The 19,424-nt window shown below is 41.1% G+C and overlaps 3 protein-coding genes across 8 annotated transcripts; 2 read left to right on the top strand and 1 right to left on the bottom strand.

Moving 5' to 3' along the window:
• The first annotated feature begins 404 nt into the window (after nt 1-404).
• Nucleotides 405-2,753, top strand: dnajc9 (DnaJ heat shock protein family (Hsp40) member C9). Its single transcript, XM_005814577.3, has 5 exons — nt 405-762; nt 977-1,117; nt 1,938-2,192; nt 2,281-2,367; nt 2,458-2,753. The coding sequence occupies exons 1-5, from the start codon at nt 589-591 to the stop codon at nt 2,566-2,568; spliced, it is 768 nt and encodes a 255-aa protein (XP_005814634.1). The 5' UTR covers nt 405-588; the 3' UTR covers nt 2,569-2,753.
• A 303-nt stretch (nt 2,754-3,056) lies between these two features.
• Nucleotides 3,057-12,858, bottom strand: fam149b1 (family with sequence similarity 149 member B1). 5 transcript variants are annotated; one of them, XM_023327774.1, is made up of 17 exons: nt 12,337-12,858; nt 11,182-11,298; nt 10,193-10,337; nt 9,485-9,633; nt 9,238-9,381; nt 8,330-8,473; nt 8,042-8,223; nt 7,481-7,623; nt 6,604-6,642; nt 6,277-6,345; nt 5,758-5,870; nt 5,417-5,641; nt 4,959-5,082; nt 4,594-4,719; nt 4,377-4,458; nt 3,652-3,789; nt 3,057-3,534 (listed from the first exon to the last, which is right to left on the bottom strand). In XM_023327774.1, the coding sequence occupies exons 1-17, from the start codon at nt 12,462-12,464 to the stop codon at nt 3,464-3,466; spliced, it is 2,139 nt and encodes a 712-aa protein (XP_023183542.1). In that variant the 5' UTR covers nt 12,465-12,858; the 3' UTR covers nt 3,057-3,463. The 5 variants fall into 5 exon arrangements, with proteins under 5 accessions (XP_023183542.1, XP_023183541.1, XP_023183544.1 ...); XM_023327773.1 differs by having other exon boundaries at nt 3,057-3,537; nt 12,337-12,857; XM_023327776.1 differs by lacking the exon at nt 6,277-6,345 and having other exon boundaries at nt 3,057-3,537; nt 12,337-12,856.
• An 818-nt stretch (nt 12,859-13,676) lies between these two features.
• ecd (ecdysoneless cell cycle regulator) lies at nt 13,677-18,249 on the top strand. 2 transcript variants are annotated; one of them, XM_014474752.2, is made up of 13 exons: nt 13,677-14,140; nt 14,341-14,458; nt 14,589-14,676; nt 14,959-15,137; nt 15,299-15,491; nt 15,579-15,707; nt 15,797-15,922; nt 16,028-16,113; nt 16,344-16,444; nt 16,794-17,046; nt 17,140-17,207; nt 17,276-17,496; nt 17,581-18,249. In XM_014474752.2, exons 1-13 carry the CDS (start codon nt 13,939-13,941, stop codon nt 17,815-17,817), a joined length of 2,001 nt encoding a protein of 666 aa, XP_014330238.1. In that variant the 5' UTR covers nt 13,677-13,938; the 3' UTR covers nt 17,818-18,249. The 2 variants fall into 2 exon arrangements, with proteins under 2 accessions (XP_014330238.1, XP_023182699.1); XM_023326931.1 differs by having other exon boundaries at nt 16,025-16,113.
• The last annotated feature ends 1,175 nt before the right edge of the window (nt 18,250-19,424 follow it).

The raw sequence follows: 19,424 nt of genomic DNA, 5'->3' as shown, positions 1-19,424 counted from the left end.
GTTTCTCTTCCAAAAAACATTGGAAGCTCTGATGGAATCATGAAGCCTTTTAATAGCAAAAGATGTAATTTAAAAATCTGCTGGACTCTATTAGCAAACCTGAAATGGGTTATGTCTTGGTCAGGATAAAGAAATGAGAGGTAACTCTAGATTTTGTTCTTATTTTTTTTTTCTTTACATTGTTTGAATCTCAGAGATTGTTAGATTTATTTCGTATATCATTCTATTTTTTTTCCATATTTTACTAATTATACATTTCTTTATATAGCAGTTTAATTAGTCCATAAAGTGTAATAATGGAGGGCCGAGGAAGGGTGAAACAAAAACAAATGCTACGTAAAAAAAAAAGGCAGGCTCTGAGTACAACCAATGAAAGAACGCGTACAGTGTTACGTAAGCGCGTCTCTGCACGTACGGATGTAAAGGATAGGCCAGCGCGCCAAACTGACGTTAGCACCTTAGGACCCGCAGAATACTGAGCAATTACTTAAGTATTGGCGTCAAATAATCGATTTAGATCGTGTGGACACTGTGCCAACTAGACTCTGTACCAACTTACCCGGTTAAACCAGAACTCGTTCTTCTACGATGGGTTTGCTCGAGCGGTGTCGGGAGCTGTTCCACACCTCCAACCTGTACGAGGTTCTGGGTACAAACAAAGAGGCGAGTGAGGCAGACATCCGAAAGAATTACTACAAAGTGTCGCTGAAGGTCCATCCAGATAGGGCTCCAGACGACCCGCAAGCCACAGAGAAGTTTCAGGTCAGCTTTCAAAACTGGCAAGCTAGGAACCAGCATAGCTAACTGAAGCTAACTTAAATTTGCGATAACTTCTGTAAAACCCTAACGTTAGCTGACTTAAAAAAAAAACACACATTTATTGCACGTTTTCCGTCAGTGCGGCGGCACCGACACGTTTTAAGAATCGAGCTTCAATGCTTCACGGTTACATTTTAGTGTAAAAATTTACCCGTAGGTGCTGGGGAAGCTTTATGCGGTGCTGAGCGACAAGGAGCAGAGGGCCGTGTATGATGAGCAGGGCTTGGTGGATGAAGAGTCGGACGTCCTCAGTCAGGACCGCTGCTGGGAAGAATACTGGAGACTGCTCTTCCCCAAGGTACGGAAGTACAACAGTGGCCACGTCCCAAAAGTGGCGCATTCACAGAAACAACCGCTAGACATTTATCAAAGCTGTTTTAATACTGATATGTGTATTTATTAACCTCAAACCTTGCGTGCATAAACTGCTGATAGATTATTAGCTTACTTTTATCATTCATAGACACCAATGTCATCATTTCAGTTATTATGATGGATTAAAGTGTTTTTTACAATGTTTCAGTAACCATAACAAACATTTTGAATAATACTGAAAGGCTAGAAGTAGTTGTCACTCTATTTTTTCTACTAAAAATATTCATACATGCCCACTAATATTTGGATAAATCGCAGTAATCAATTTGCAGGACAAGCACACACATTTTATTGCATCAAATGTGTGTGCAATAACATTTGCGTTATTTTAAGGAGCGTTATTTTTCTTTTGTTGTGGTTAAAACAACTTTATTTTAAATTTAGGTTTGTAGTTTTTTTGGGGAAATCTTCAAACAGCTCCTGCCACATTCGACACCAAAAATAGAAACAAATCTTAGTTATATTTGTAAGAATATAATTTGCAAATATAAGTTATATTTTGCTTATGATTTGTTTGCTCCTGATTAAGAAAAAAAAAAAAACTGGAGTCAAAGTTAGGCTTGAGTTCATACATTTCCTAAAGAATCTGTATATGAACATAACTTTTAGGAATCTGATGAATTTTCACATTGCAATGTTTCCTCCATCCGGTTACACGAGTAGAGTATTTACTCAATCTTCCTCCAAGACTTGTACAACTATGCTACTTGTTATGGTGATCCGTCTTTCTGTTCCTCTCCCAGATCACGGTGCAGGACATCCTCGAATTTGAGAAGAAGTACAAGGGATCCGACGAAGAGCGGGAGGACGTGATCCGACTGTACGTGCAGCACGAGGGGGACATGGATGCCATCACGGCGTCGGCTCTCTGCAGCTCTCAGGAGGACGAGCCCAGGCTGTGTCGCATCATCCAGGCTGCCATCAAGAGCGGAGAAGTGGAGGCCTTCCGAGCTTTTACGAAGGAGAGTCAGGCGAAGAAGAGGGCTCGGAGAAAGAGGGTGAGAACTGAAACAAATGCACATGCAGAGGTAAACTTCTATTGTCTTTCCATTTGGCTAACGGCGTTGGTTGTAACTGATCTTTCAGGCTGACCGGGAGCGAGTAGAAGCCGAGGAAATGCAGAAAGAAATGGGGCTCGGTGAGGATGAGGAGAGCCTTGTCATGATGCTAAAGGTATCGCGTCCCTACGTGCATCTGTCTACAAAAAAATGTGATGGGTTCTGCTCGGTTGGCCTGACTTTAATCTCTTCCACATTTTTGCAGAAAAACCAGCAGTCCAGAGAGAGGAATTTCAACAGCTTGATGTCAGATCTGGAAGCAAAGTACTCGCAAAAAGGCACGAAACCACAAAAAGGAAAAAAAGCCAAAAAATAAATCTTGGAGGGGGGAAAAGAAAAGAAAGTTTTTTATGTTGTTATTCCAGTTCAGACACAAGCAGAAATGTTTTAAGGATAACTGATTGCAAAACTGTTTCAGCCTACACAAACATGTAAATCCTCTTATTTCTTGTAATATGTTGTAAAAGTTCTATTAATAAATGCATGCGTTTACATAATTTATACACTTTATTTTTTATTACAAAACAGATAATAGCATTGAGGGGCAGAAAAAAAAAGGTTGTCGCTTTGTCTCCCTTGTGAGGAATAAGTAAAGAAACTATTTGTGCACTAACCCTGATGTTACTCGTCAAAGTACGACCAGTTGGCTTTGCTCAAACAAAGAGCAAGTAAATTATATTAAGTACACCACTTTTTTCAGACCATGAATAAATTCCTTTTGTTATTTACAAATAATCTGTATACTATAAGATTCCTACATTGTAGGATAATTCCGGCAAAAGCACCTTGATTATGGAGAGTCATTGAGACGGTGTTGTTTTTATGTGGGACGGTTGGATTTTTATACAGTACAAAGCTCCCTGACATCAGAGCGGGGAGGAAAATGTGCTTTTTTATGTCCTATGAGCAGATATGGTTTATAGGTTTCCCTGCATAGTCATTTACAGCAACACAGAGGAGGCCATTTTATACAGCATATTCCCGTAAATAGTCATTCTCATCAAACTTTCACTGCCACACATATGACCTATACTGTACAAAGACTTTTTATGTTTGGCAGACCCACAAGGTGATTTCTGAAATACAAAAAAAAAAAAAAGGCCTTAAAAAATTTAATCAATACAAACAACCTACTGCGAATTAAGACAGAGGGCAGAGATGATGCAGGTAAAGATGGATAGCAGGGAGGCTGTTGAGACCAGGGGGGGAAACTACAAGCCAGGCCTGCTGGATCTGGATGAGATGCCACCGCGGGTGAAGGAGCGAGGCGGAACGGGAGCAGCTGCTGGAAAATGGAGGAACAGCCGACGATAAACCTGAGCTGTTTTTGCTGCTCATAAATGTAATGTTTCACACAGAAGACGACCTAACTTAAGTTCAGCCGAGTTACTTTACTGACCTGCGACAGGGCTCTGTGGTTCGGGCTCTTCTTCGTCTTTGATGGGCGAGGGCCCCAGCGGGTGGTGAGGATATGAGTCCAAGAAAGATGAGCTGCTGATGCCAAGACTGACACCGGTCACGCCGATTCCCAGAGAGTCTGAAGGAAAAGATTCAAATTAATGTGGAAGTCATTAAACACAGCCCTAATAGAAAGTAAAGCTATTAAAAACACTCTAGTGTGAAGTGAGTTTCCAACTAACTGAGACACCCCAGTAATTACAGATTTCTTTCAGAATACAATTCAGAAGTAGAGAGTGAATTTTTGTTCATTTGGTGATTGTGGCACATAGCCAGCCCAAACCTAGATTTCAGACTCAGAAAATTACCATAAAGACAATTAAAATTTGATACAGAAATTGTAGTTTTTGGAAGAGTGGTCATTTAATAGGACAGTAAATCTCAAAAGTAATTTTTTAAAGAAGCTAGCTGCTCACACAGGGTTGTACAGAAACATATTAACTGAAGGTTGAGTGGAAGGAAAACGTGTGTAGATGCAAGAAGAAAAGGAATGACCACATTCATGCAGCATCGACTAGCCCTGACCGCAGCCGCAGTTCAACCATGAGATACGTGATTTAAAATGAGTTGAACTGCTCGGTGTAATGGAGCATAAGAGACTATAAGCAACTAAAGTAGACCATGTGTTTAGTCTTCTTCCAGGTTTTGAACAACTGGGTTTCTGACCTGTGCCTACAGAGGCTCTTCCTGGCCGACCCTGCCCGATGTTGTCCAGCACGGTGAAGGAACTCCGGTATGGAGTGTCTGACTGAAAGACAAAATCAGAGGTTCATCACAACAGTCTTCAATTGGAACATGCAAATAACACATTAAAGGCTGCAGTAAAATATAGAAGTGATGTTTCAGTCTTTGAGGAATTCAAATAAATAAATAAGTCTCTCACCCTGTATGTGTGTGTCGTGTTGGGACGAGAGAAGATGTCTAGTATGTGGTGACGATCCCTTGGTATGGAACTTTGAACTTCATCATGTATGGCGCTGTGGGCGCGGCTGGAAGGGCCTTTCTGACGCTGCAGGGATTAAAATATCGAACGCATATCATCATGGGGCAAAATTAACAGCTATGTAGTAATGTCCTAAGCTTTAAGCACTTCACAGAGCACTGCATAATCCACTAGAGTTTAATGTTATGAAGTGACAAAATGTGAAAACGTTTAGGAGGCTTGAATATTTTTGCACAGCTCCACACAGTGTATGACATGTCAGGGATGAATAACACCAACCATATTTGTGGTGCTGACATCTGTACCTGTGTGAGCTTTGACAGCAGCCCTGGATGGGACGACTCGGTGTCTCCGGTTCCGATGGGGGGCAGGGGAGTGTTTCGGCTCAGGGCCACCAGCGGAGATGTTAATCGGTCACTGGCTGTGGTTCTGTTTTAGAGAGGCGGACCACTTTCAGATTTTTTGAAAAGTTCAAATGTTTCCAGCTAAAAGAATGACAGCTGCGGTTCTGTGACGCTGACATTTTATAAACGGTCAGAGTTGACTTTTAGGCTCAAACATATCCTAATTCTCTTGTTAAGGATTTAATTGCTTCGGATGGAAAATTAGATCAGAATTTGTTTCATCCAAAGTTCGGCTCATTTTTACGGGCTAGGATAGCTCACAGGCATGACTCCGAGTGACATTTGTTTACATGACAAAAATGAAAACAACAAAAAAGGGGCAGGGTGTTCAGTAGGGTTACTGCACTGCTTCAACTCACAGTCGTGTCCCACGGATAACCTCGTCCAGGTATCCTCCTGTCCCGGCCTGACTCAAACTCGGAACAAGGGGCAGCAAGTTTCGAGGAGGAGGGTTTCTGCGGCGTGCTGACTGCAGTTGGCGGGACAAAGAAGAAGAGCTCTGCTCCAGGGCTCTGCGAGGACGAGGTCTGCTGGAAGGGATGGCGCTAGAGACTGTCCTGTGGGACGGGCGCTCCTCCGGATCCCTGTGTTTGAACAGAGAGATGCACAGTTGATCGACTGCTCTAAACCAGAAACGAAACGCGTTCGCGACTCTTCTACTGCAAAACGGGATTCTGCGAAGGGTAAAATGTCTTCTTACTGGCTTCTCTCCAGCACAGCCAGGTTTCTCTGCTGCAGCGGGATGCTTTGAATCACGATGAGGTCGTGCAGGTTGTACTGCGTTGCCGCTGCCCCTGCAGGCGTCCTGCCAGCCTGAGCATAGGAAAAACAGGACTGAGCGGAGATAACAAGATAGGCGGAACCTGCAAAATTTTGAGAAGCCTGGTTTAAGGACAGAGACGATGAAGCGGGATACAAAATAAAGGGAGGAATCCCTGGAGAATCCCAGTTAGTTACTTCCAAATACAGCCATCATGCAGCGAAGACACCAAACGGATAATTTCAGTAAACTTTCAAAAAGATTGAAAAAGAAAAACATCAAAATGAAAAAAAGATGTGCATCTCACAAATGTGTTGAAGATGATTAAAGAGATGAACAGCGGGGATGCTTTGGTGTTAATCAACAGGCACAAGCACAGATATTCAGGATAATGAGCTTCTACAGATGGTGTGCACACATCCCACTACTGCTCTGGCTTGATGCAGGAGAGTTACATACAGCTGAAGGCCTTTTCTGCTTTTTGGATTTCCATCTGGACTTGTGCTTTGAGCCCCTTGACTTTGTGTTCTTTAGAAAAGAAAGGATGGGAGGAGGGAGGATTGGCATGTTTGAAGAAAGAAAGCAGATATGGAGAAAGTAGAGAAGAAACAACGGAGAAAGTAGAGTAATACAAAGTTAAGAAGGCAAAATATACAAAAACAGCAAGTCCAAAACTACATTAGAATAAAGGGAATGAAACAGACTGACTGAGAAAGTGAAGAGTAACAGGCAGGAATGAAAACTCTGGGGAATACAAGACATCCCGACTGAAAACGCTTTACTTACTGCCTCAAGTACAGACCTCTCCGAACTGATTGGCACCCCCTGCCATAAAGACGTTCAGATAGTCTTAAAAATAAATCCATCTTTTGTGGTAGGATCATAAGCTGACGTAGAATATTTTCAAAAAATCTAACCTGTATTTTAGCTATATTTTATTCAGTAGTGAGTAAAACTCCAATTTAGCAAATAATCACCACTGGCTCAATGTATGGTACAACACTTTGTTCAACCCCCCTTTTGCAAAAGGACAACACTTTATGAGTTGCTTTGGAGAAAAGCCATTGGTGAACCATTTAGCCATTTTTTTGGATTGCTATATTACTTAGAGACTCAATGAGCATTCATTTCCAGCTTTCTGGCAGAGGTTTTAATTTTTCTGATGTTTCAAAGAGTTAATAATAAGGTTTCCAAGGCCTGTGGAGGAGAAACAGAACCACCATCACAGATCCTCTACCGTACTTAACAGTAGGCAAGTATCGAAACCCTCACCCTTTGTTTCACACCGGACCCACATGGAGTGTTTGTGGCTTCAGCTGCATACATCTTAAAGGAATTACTAATGGTGTTAATAAGGGCAGTAAAGATCATTTAGTTAAAAACAACTTTCTTTTAACAGAATATATTTTTTCCCTCCAAATAATAAAGAATCTAAATCAAATCATAAATAAATGAATAAAAGTGACGATGTGCTGCTTAAATAAAACAAAGCTTTTAGTCTCCTTTATCAGGGGCTGAATAGGGGTTTTTGCCAGGTTGTCGATGTCAAATTGTTTTCATTGAAGTAGACTGAGAAAAAGTCAGAATTGGTTTTCTGATCAACTCAGACTGACATTTATGAAATAAGCAGCCTCTGATGTCTAGACCTTCTTAAACCACTGACCTGGAGCTGCTGTCCAGACATGAGCGGTGGCACTCGGCTCTGACCGAGTTTTGGAAGCACGGCGGGCAGCGAGGAGAGCAGCATGAAAGGATTCAGAGCGTCTGGCAGCACAGGGCTCAGGCTCCCAGATAGGGTTTCGTCATCTGCCAAAAACATATCAACATTAATATTGATAAACATATAAATGGGGCTTCAACACATGTTACTTTTAAAAATTCCCTAGTTTTCCACACTCAACTTTGCAACTTTGTCATATGAAAGTAGTAAATACAAAAGTTCCCCATATTCCTCAAATTTATGGCAGATATTTTTGAAAAACATAAAAAACTGGAAGGAAGGAAAGAGGGATAACACAACGAAGGAACTAAAGAGAGGAATAACACAAGGAAGGTTAGAAGGAAGGAAGAATAGTTCTGGAAACAGAAATATTCTCCCATACACTCAGGTTCTTCTTCCATACATATCCTGAGATGACTGCAATCAAATTCCATTATTTTTCTAAATAACCCCGTATGCGTAAAAGTTCAACTTTATCATAAAAGTAGAAACGTTTAGCATTACGGGAGGTGCAGCACTCCCAGTGACGTTGAACCAGCTCTTTCATCCAACCAACCAGCTCCCGCCAGACGTCATCAAACAGCAGGTCGAGAACAGCCTGCCGGCGGCAGCGGTACGGTGAGACCGGGGGCAGGCAGTGATGCCTCCAAACAGACTCCGGGCATTCCTCATGACACTCCTCATTCCTTTTTGGAGAAAGAAAATACTCGTTTTACTGTTCTGCAAAGGGAATAACACTTGCACAGGAGAACTTCTTGGGATTTGTGTAATTTATGAATGTGGACAACTCACAAGTCCCGGCTATCAAAAGCCAGATATTCCTCCATCACACCCTCCACTTCAATCACTCTCGGCTGGTCGTAGCTGCTAGGCTCGCTGTGAGGAGTGTCATCAAACTCTTTGATCAGTGCAGCTTTCCTGCCCTGAATATTCAATCTATTTTTTTCCCAAGAAAGAAAACATTATTCAAATTATTTTGGCAGGATTCTCAATACAGGCATAAAAACATTGAAGAAAGCAAATTAGTCTTAAAACACATCTTGAGATGCAGAACAGAGCTAATGCAAACACACTTAATCTTACCAAGTGTTTTCGGTCTAGTTTCCACAGCAACTATTTTAGTACACTTGAATTACTGACTTAAAACTAGCTCATATTTCTTGCTGAAAAGTTACTTGTAAGTTACTTTTTTCCTATTCCAAATGTACTAACATGCTTGCACTAAAAACTAGACAAAAGTACTTGGTAAGATTCGGGGTTGATGCAGTGCATCATGCATATGGACATGCAACTTGATCTGATCACCCCAACCCAGTTTATAAGCATTCTAGTGAGATAGTGTCACTACTCTGGAGTCTGATCTGTATATTTTAAATATCCAACATGACATTGGCCCAAATACTTAATTAACAAGGCAGAGTATGTAGGTCACAGAGCTAGAGTCAGTCCGGACATATTTATAACAGCTTTAAAATAACAAATTGGCAGAGAAACCTCGTCAACCTTGTCTCAGCAAATCTATTTAGCTGTAAATAGTGAATAAAGATTGAATGAGCTTATGAAGAAGACTTAACATTTTCGATTCGCTAAAAAGAACCCGATGTGACCACCAGCAAAAGAAAACTACCTCTGAGATGATAAAGTGCCTGAAATTCTTCAATCAGTCAGTAAACCAGTAGGTCTGTGTTTTCAAAACTTACTCTGCAGCCCCTTTCTCTTTGCCTTGGCTGTTCACAGTAGTTTTTCCGTCTGTTGACGGGCTGCTGGCACGACTGACTGTCCCTGGAGTGGCGTACCACTGGAAGCCCTCGTCGGTGGGACACAAAAGCTGAGTCCCCAGGATCCTGAGGGACACACAAACACACACACACAGAGAGAAAATGAAAAAGTAAACTTTAAAAACAAAACAAAAGCTACGAGCTGAAGGATAAACAACAGATAAGTTACCGAAGATGTGGAAAGCGTGTGGTCCACTGCTGGCATTCGTCCTGCAGCCCCTGGAGTATCCCCCCCCCACAGCCTCTCCCTTCATACAGCTCCTTGTCGATCTCATCAAACATCTGCTGCACCTGCCGCGACGCCGCCTTATCAAACTCCTGCGGGACGCAGAAACAAAAACACAGTCGGCGAAGATATTTATCCCTCTGCTCTCGTATGCTAAATCTACTGTTGAAAGCTGCTGCTTTGCATTCTGGTCCCATCTGCAAGGATTCTGCAGAGTTTATTAAGAAAATAAGCTCTTATGGATTGTCGCAGGTGGAGCAATCATTTGAAATTAAAAAATAGAGGGCCATAGGAAGAAAAAGAGTAGAGCTGCGAGTTATTATTTTTCTTAAACGCATTAAGAGTTGAAAATAGGTTTAATGTAGAAAGAACAGGAAAGCAAAGCAACGAGAATGAGGTCTCGCATACAAATTAGCCATCTGGTATATTACATGGACACTTTCTGTTTCCCACACATTTTCCAAAAGGTGATAAATGCTGGTAAGACTTAATTAAAATGTGGCAGCATGCTTGCGTAGAAACAGAACAAACTGTAGAGAAGGTATTCAACACAAAAAAAGGAACGTCTTTTACAACTCACAGGGTCGGAGGGAGGTTGGGGGCGGGTTTAATTTCATGCCAAGATTTCTTTCTGAAGAAGAGCAGACTTACATCATAGCCCCAAGAGAAAACGGAGCTCCTTTCTGTGGAGATGCCGGTTCCTGTGGAGCTGTGAATACCGGACCAGGACTGGCTGGGTGATACTGAGATAACGGTTGGGCAGTCGGAGTGGTCCGAGGCGGCAGACGTCTGCAAGCTGAATGGAAAACACAGTAATCTTTTATTTTAACCAGCCAAAGTCAAGACTTAAATCCAACCAAGAAGCTATGAAAATTGATTTTTTTATGGATGCTCTCTAACTAATCTGATGGAGGTCGAACTACTTTGACTTTTTGAGTCTCTAAATGTGCAAAGCTGGTAAAGCCATGCCCATAAGACTTCTATGTTTAGTTGTAAAAAGTGCCATTAACCTTCAACTTCTCCGCTCTGTAAGTCTATCAAACACAATCCTAGTGAAACGCATTGAAGTTTGAGGATGAAATGTGAAATACTCTAACACCAACACTTAAGAAGTATAAATACTAAGCAAGGCACTGAATCTCCTGTAAGAAATGTGCATAGGGTACAAAATCTATGATAATGCTCAAAGACTTTATATGTCAAACCTATTTATTTTTCTATGTTTCACATGAATAAACAAAACTGGTCTAATAATATAAATTTAAATGCCAAATAAATCTCTGTAATTGGGGCTACGGAAATATAATTAGTAGTGACTGGTGATAGAATCAAAGTGGAAATAAGGAGCAAATGTCAACTTAATAGAATATTCTAACAGCCTGCCTAATTATTCATCCTTTTGACTGCACATCTGAAGGAGGCAATGTGATATTAATTAATCCGCTGCTTCTGGGTGTCACATGGCGAGAACTCGGAGAATCGGCTGTCTGCTCAAGACGGTGTACAGTTACAAAATATCCAGAGTGTCTGTGTTTGCGCACTTAGTGCAAACGCTTGTTCTATGCCTTGGTCTTGCTCTGGACGTGCAAAGGTTTGAACATTAAAGGGGGGGAAACTCAAGGCTGCAGGCACTTGGTCACCTGTTGTGTGCAGAGACGGCTTCCTGCAGGTCATGGAGGTAATGCGGAGAGGTTTTGTTATCGTCTGCTTCTTCAGGGAGAGGGTGGTGATCGAGACTGCTACGAGACAAACCACGACTGCACAGAAGGGACATTGAGAAATGATCAGCAACGTGGCATTTGAGGATGAAACCTGACAGCTTGTCTTCATGATGACATAAGAGAGATGCTGTGTTTCGCTTCTACTGAAACAACATAAATTTGTGAAAAAAGGTGGGAAAAGGAGGACTGAAACAATACCATCTCCCTGGGAACTAATAAAACTTGTAAATGACATTAAACACCTCCACTATGAAAGTAAAAGCTCAAAAGCTATTGTATAATTTTACTTAGCTTAAGCTTTCACACCACTTTATATAGTACCACAAACTACTTGTACCAAGAATATAGTGCATAAACTGATTACCATTACTGAAGTACACAAAAGTTTTAAAAGGTTAACAAAAAAAATATTTCTTCATACCTTTTCTGTGGTTTAGTCCTATATAAAAGGATACATGAAAAAAGAGCCAGACTAACCAAAGTTACCTAAACTATGGAGCAGAGAGAACAGCATTTCATCGCCTCCTCCTGCTGCTGCACATTATGTCAGCTGAATGAAAGAAGACTATAAAAATAAGAGAAGTGTGACTATTTGGAAATATTTCCAGTGTGATAAATAAAAATTAATGGAGCCTCAGCTATTTGCATTTAGCAGCTAATATCAGCTTGTGTAAAAACATCACTTTTTATCTCATTATTTTTACTGATAATCCATATACTGGATTATCCTTACAGTAGTAGGAACAACTGTCGCTTCTCCGTTTTAAAGAAACCACTTGGATCATGTTAAATACTTTCTTCTTTAACAGATACTTTGAAAGGGTGATACTTCACTCAAGGTTATCATACCATTAGAATCTCATACTGGCCTGTACCTATAGCAGGCAATCAAAGCATAATCTTCTCCTCTACCACTAAAATTGACACTGGTGACTAAGCAAATGGCTACATGACGATAATTAAACTGATAACAAATAGAGAATGATTAAAGTGAAGCAATTTATATAAATATCTCAATATAGTTTACAGAGCACAGTGGGGGGGGGGGGGGGGGGGGAACAGTTTGGTACTCACATCTCAAGTTTATGCGATACTGGTCTCCTGTTGTACCGTGAAATCATCCTCTTTTCTCTCCGGCTCAAGGGCTCCAGACCACGTCTCTCATCCCCGCCTCCTCTCGCTCGACTCTCTGCAAACAGCATAGAGGGAGCTCCAACATCTCCTCCAGTCGCCCTGTAGGTACCCACCAGGTAAAAGCCTGGATCTGGAATATTGGACGGGGCTGCGGCTAACGCTGGAGGGGGAGGCTACGCTTGAAAATGAGCTAACTAGCGTTGCATGAACGGCGACACAAGCGCACTATAAGAGAAAGGTGGTGCCGCAGCACTTGTATAATTTGACCCATCGTCGGTTTAGTCTGGCTACACCAAATAGCTGTCGAATGTGGTCAAATATTTACCTGTCTGTCTTTCTTAGAGTCTAAACTATTTGAGGATTTGCGATGCTAACTAGCACCAACGACGACAACAATAGCACGGCTGTCATGGAGACGCGACTTCACAGCTGCACGGTTACCTGGGAAATGTATTTCTGCTCTGGGAAAAATAATTCGTGTCGTGTGCGTAATAAAATAAGTATTTTTGCTAGACTTGTTTTGGGGAAAATATAGACTCATGGAGAAAAAATTTACTAAAAGGGAAAAAAAACCGCATACAATTCTTTAAAAAACAGCAACAATATTACAACGTACGTTTAGTAAAAACTTTGTATAACACTGTGAAAAGTAGAAAAACATGTACCGCTTTTAATTATTTGTATTTTTGTATTGCATTGTATATTGTTATTTTTCCATACACGTTTAATGCATAAATCATTTGTATCCAGACATTAAAGATTAATTTTAGAATTTTTTTTTTTACTTTGTAATTAAGTCGCATAATGTCCTCGTCGATTAATAGCATGTTTATTCTGTGCACTTATATTTTATTACTCTTCAGTCTTATTTGATCATATATTTATTTTCCACAAATGGATCCTGTTGTTGTTGTTGTTGTTGTTAATTGTTGTGTATTTTCGTTTTATTCTCACGGTTCAATGTTATTTAAAATTGTATTGTAAAGCTCAAATACAAATAAAGCTTTTCAAAAATCTCTTCACCCCATGTGTTATTTTCCTACATTTCCCATAGTTCCTCGTAGTGACGTGACTACGTTTGTAAAATGTTTCCGATTCTGACCCGTCTACAACTTCACTTTTTGATTAATTTGCTTTTACCCGTAACGAATCTCAAAATATATATTTTTAAAAGCTATTTATTAAATTTGTAAAAGTGATCATTTTGTCAGTAGACACTTTGTAATTAGTACATTTGTCAAACCGGAACTCTCTGACATGTCTTAGGGTGAAGCCGGCTAGAAATTAGGGAAGGACCTAAACACTGACAGATGGCGTGATTACAACGTAACCCAAACTAAAGTGTGTTTTCTCCTAATTTAAACATATTTGTGCCCTGGACTCACATAAAATGTCACATTTTGAAGATAACTATACAGGGTGACGCTAATCAAGAGTTTATTCTAGTGAGCTTAACTGTTTCCAGACGCTGGCGACACATCAAAGACTTCTGGAGTCTGGTTTATTGTTGTTTTATCAGTCGTTTCTCTAAAGAAAATCACAATGGATGCCCTGCAGAGGAGGTCGATTCCAGAAGATATGGTTCAGTACAAACTCTTTCCGGTCCAGACAGACATGGCCTCCCAGCAGACCGAAGAACGGCTCAAACTCCTGACGGAGGAAATGTTGGCTAAGGTTGCTCAGCTTCTGGTCCAGTACATCTGGCAGGATCAACCATTCAACCTCAAATACCATCCCGAGGAAGGTAATGTTTTCTGGTTTCGCTTTACAACTCAGATTAGTTTATTCTAAATATGCAGATGTAGTCACGTTTGATGACATCCCTGGTGAAGACGCCTTAAAAGTCTTTCATTTCATTAACATTAGATCATGCAACAACGTATGCTCACTGTAATAAAGCATGGCGGCGGATCTGAAGAATGTAACTTTCCTTTTCGCTGACAGGAGATGTTCCTGCTCACATGGGAGGCAGCACTCAGTATGGAGACAACATTGAGGATGAGTGGTTTATTGTTTACCTCCTGCTGCATCTCACAGAGTTATTCCCAGAACTTGCAGCCAGGTTAGACAAGATGTTGCTGAATTTATATATTTATATATATATATATATATATATATATATATATATATATATATATATAACTAGTATTTCCTTTCTTTGTATAAGCTGAAAGTACTGTTTGTGTGTGCAGAGTTGAGGACAATGATGGGGATTTTCTTCTTATTGAAGCAGCGGATCATCTTCCCAAGTGGCTGAACCCAGACACAAGTGAAAACAGAGTGAGTCTTCCAGATGTTCACATTCCTCACTTTTAATTTGACGATCTTGCGCAATAGTAACATCAAAATCCCTGTTAGCTATATTTTGGAGCAAACACCATATTAATATTTATAATAAAGAAAAACATAGCCTGTCTGCACCCAAAACAGTCAGCGATTAACCCAAAACACATCTTAATGTACATGTTTAAGAGGAATAATTCAGTGACTGGTTGAAAGGATGTGTGTGATTTCTTTCAGTGGAGAGTGAAATAAAGCAGCTGTTTTTTCTTTCTTTCGCAGGTCTTCATCTACAGGGGAGAGTTGCACATCCTTCCCTGCCCATCCAAGTCCAGTTCAATTGGCTTTTCTCTTGATGTGGTCCCCAGTTTGGCACAAGCTCTAGCGCTGCTTTCTGCTCACCCAGAAGCTTGTCAGGCCAGCCCCAAAATCCGTTCAGCTCTAAAAAAAAGGCTGCAAGGGTGAGCTTTCACACAATCCCGATTTTCTTTGATTTTTCTATAGTAATTACATGTGAAATGCAAAAGGAACAACCTGCTGAGGACGTCTCTATAAATGATGAGAATGTAAAATATATATATATATATATATATATGATGTACATTTTTGGACATTTATGTAGGTACCCAGAGAAGATTAAAGCTAATCTCCACCGGGCCCACTGCTTCATCCCTGCCGGCGTTGCCTCTGTTCTGGCACAGCGTCCAGACTTGGTCGCCCCCGCGGTCTCGGCATTCTACCTGCGGGATCCAGTGGACCTGCAGGCTTGTCGTAGCTTCAGGACGTTTCCTCCTGACACGAGAGTCCTCGCCTCGGTAGACACATGCAAAATATGCAGGATTTGTTTGTGCTGGTCTTTCAGCTTTCATGATACGGCGTCCTTCTCCTGCGTGAATTTCCAGGTGACATTCACCCGCTGCTTGTACGCCCAGCTGCAGCAGCAGCAGTTCACCCCAGATCGGAGGAGCGGCTTCGACCTGCCGCCTCGCTCTCATCCACGGTACAAGGCTCATGAACTTGGGATGAAACTGGTGAGGCGTGGTTTGGGGTTTTCTTTTGTCACGAGGAAGAAGGCGAAGCTAAAGGTGGAAATGCGAATCTGTTTTCACCTTATTCTCAGGCTCACGGCTTTGAGATCCTGTGCTCTAAGAGCAGGCTGCCGTCCTCAGAGGCCGACGCTTCTATGAACTGCAACCCTCAGTGGAGAAACTTCTTGGAAAGTCTAAAAAAGAACGGCTACTTCCGAGTGAGTCGCACTCTTTTCTTTTTTTTTTGTCCACACTTCTATAAACAGCAGATAAAGCATTTCTCCCAGGAAGCTCGATTTTAATGTCCATGTTGTCAAAAGCAGGGCGAGCTGGAAGGTTCGGCGGTTTACAAAGAACTCTTAAGATCTGCAGAGATCTTCTTCAAACAGTCAGTTGCCTCAAAGTCAAGGTGAGGATTCAAACATGTACTTTCGAGTGTAGAGATCAGCCTGGCAGGTGATGAATGTAGACACCAGGATTCATGATTTCCACGAAGATCGCTGCATGGCGTTCTACAAATTTAATTTTGTTTTTGTGGTTTAAGTTGGGACTGATAAATGTAATGTTAATTAAACTGACAAAAAAAACACACATGCCTTTTTTCCCCCCTCAATATTCCTGCTGTGAATTTTGTTTCAGCTCCATTTCTGCAGGCGAGGAGATTCTTCAGCTGCTTCACAGCAGTCCGCTCAACCTGGTAGAGTTCAAGAAACTGGAGTCACAGCTCCCCCCGGAGGACAGTGAGTGACCAGCTTAACAGCAACAGAGTAGATCCTTTTCTTGCTATAAAAGTATCTATAAAATAATCAGATTGACGACTTGATGGGAAAGAAAAATGTGTCACACATTTTGAAGATTTCAGCAAAAAACCTACCACTCTTTCACACAACTGACAACTACTGAGCAGCAACACGTGGGGGCGGGGCGACACTTCATTTTCCACATTTTCTCACTTTGGCACTTTCTACTGCATCTCAATAAAAGAGCTCAAAACAAATGCGTGCACATTGCCTATATCTTCCTTCCTCTGCTCATTTGCAATTTCCTATGATTCATTTGTGTTTTTTTTCCCTTTTCGCTAATCTAAAGGCGACAGCTGGTTGGAAGTCACAGCTCAGGATTTAGAACAGTTGCTGCAGGAAAGAAGCAGCAGGGTCGCTGATGTCGACTGTGAAGGCTTCAGCTCTACCAAGCAGAAGCGGCCTGTCGAGGAGGCTGCAGGGAAGGAGGATGAGGAGGATACCAATGTGGAAGATGCAGCTTACAGTCTTGTAGCTGTCAGTCAAGGGATGAAGGACTTCCTCAATGCCATGTCGTCTCATGAGGGGGCTGAAGCACCCTGGTGAGATAAGTTACATGCAGCCATTCTTTTTTTAAAAAAAATATTTTTCTAAATCTGGTTTGATAGTTTCTATTTTGTTTAAATGTTTTCCAGGAGCCTTCAGACTCAGCCTTTCAGTTTTGACCCAGGCTCGATGGCCAATGCATTAGATAAGCTATTAGGTACATAAAAGCAACGATTGATTCTTTCTCCGTTCCGTCATTGTATTTAATCATTTTAAATATTTTAGGAGGCAAAGAAGAAGAGCTAGATTCAGATGATCTGGACGATGATTACGATGATGATGATGAGGAAGAGGAGGAGGAAGAGGTGGTGAATGCGACAGAGGAAGGCTCATCTGGTCCTGCAGAGATGAGCGCAGCCGAAACTCTGAACAGCCTCAAAAGTTACATGGACCAAATGGATCAGGAGCTGCAGAGCACTAATGTTGGGAAAAGCTTCAGTCAAACGGTAAATGCTAGTTTTTATGTTTTCATACAAAATTTAGCAGGTTTAAAATGCACCCAGGCCATTGTGAATGTGTGGTTTCTACAGAACTACAAGGCCTGCGTGAACAATGACTCGTCTGGTTCCCCGACGGGAAACGGGCTTTTGATGGAGGAGGGAGGAGTTGACGAAGCTGAGGAGGAGATCCAGCCTTTAGACATCGATGTCAACTTGGTCGCGAATCTCCTGGAGTCTCTGAGCAGCCAGTCTGGACTGGCTGGACCTGCTTCTAACCTGCTGCAGAGCCTGGGAATTCAACTACCACCCAACTCGGATCCCTCATAGAGAAGATGTGGGGAAAGAAAGAGGACTGAAATTATGAGTCCGGGACTGGTTGAAATAGAGGTGATGAACGGACCGAGGACAAAGTCTAGTCTCTTTATGTCAAATAATTCTGTTTCTTTTTTTTGCATTTCACTGCTGACCTCAGATGTTTATGTCTATTTTTTCCATCACAAAATAGATGCAAATTGTGTTGATTTTTCCGTCAAGTGTTGTGACAGAAAAACCTCTTATTTAAGGAATAACACAAGTTGGATTTTCAATAGAGCCTAGAAGATGCAAAACTGAAATTTATTTGAAATCACTGAAAATGGGAATTAACCTATTATATCATGAACTGTTTATACACATATTTTTGTATAAGATATGTGTATTAAAACATTCATCCAATCACAATTGGATGCATGTTTTTATCATTTTTTTACATGTTATCAAACATAATAAACATGTTTTCTAGTTAGTTTTATTTCCTCCTTCTTTCGTTCTGTGAATGCTTCCTTGAGATGCTTCTGCAATGCCACAGGAGTCCACCTGGGGTAAATTAAGTTGATCGTACCTGACCAGAAATCGAACACTCTAGTTTATAACAGTTCTCGCAGTTGAAAGCGCAAATCAAAGCAGAGACCAAGCAGTGAAGTCAAAGGTATTATCTGACATCCAGATAATACCTTTATCAAGGTATTATCCTTTATCAAGGAGATATCTCTATCTCCTTGTGGAGATAGAGATATCCACAAGAGACTATTGTCTCTTGTGGAGATAGAGGCATCGTCAAGAAAGTCAACCACTATTAAAGTATTCTACCTATAAGGCCGTAAGTTGCCACTCATCATGAAAAAGGACTGCGCAGCCCACTTTCATTTTGTAAATGTACTTAGAGCAGGGGTGTCAAACTCCAGACTTCAAGGACTGGTGTCCTGCAGTTTTTAGATGTGCCACAGGTACAACACGCTGGAATGAAATGGCTTAATTACCTCCTTGTGTAGAGTCCTGCTAATGATCTTTTTATTCTATTCAGGTGTGGTGCAGCAGAGGCACATCTAAAAGTTGCAGGGCAGTGGCCCTCGAGGACTGGAATTTGACACCTGTGCCTTAGAGATTCCCAGACCATCCAAAACCAAAATGGAACTTTTAGACCTGAAATTCAAACAGCATGTATGGGGAAACAAAACAGGTACTACTCCTTACCTGGCCACACAGTACAGAGCTTGGGTCTCAAATTCAATTGAAGACCTTTAAAAAGATATAAAAATCTTGGTAACACTTTATTTGAAGACTGACATTACACTGTCATGGACATGAAGGAGTTTTCATGAATGTTTACGACTATTGTCGGGAAGTGTCTGTTGCTAGAATGACACTTTTAATGCAAATTTGCATAAAGTATAATAAAAAATGCCTTATTTAGCAGTTTTTGGTAAATGACTGCATTTTTATCGAAAGTTTCATTAAAACTTATAATAAAAATGAAATAAAAGAGTTAACTCTGCATTGATAGTGCAGAGATAGTGCATGTCATATTCGGTAAATATGACATGAAGACACTTCATGACAACAGTTGTAAACATTGTAAACCTTCATGTTCATGTAGGTGTAATGTCAGTCTTATG

This window comes from Xiphophorus maculatus, chromosome 22 (assembly GCF_002775205.1).
Source record: "Xiphophorus maculatus strain JP 163 A chromosome 22, X_maculatus-5.0-male, whole genome shotgun sequence".
In the NCBI taxonomy this organism is placed as follows: domain Eukaryota; kingdom Metazoa; phylum Chordata; class Actinopteri; order Cyprinodontiformes; family Poeciliidae; genus Xiphophorus; species Xiphophorus maculatus.
This window is presented reverse-complemented; position numbering and strand designations above follow the sequence as displayed.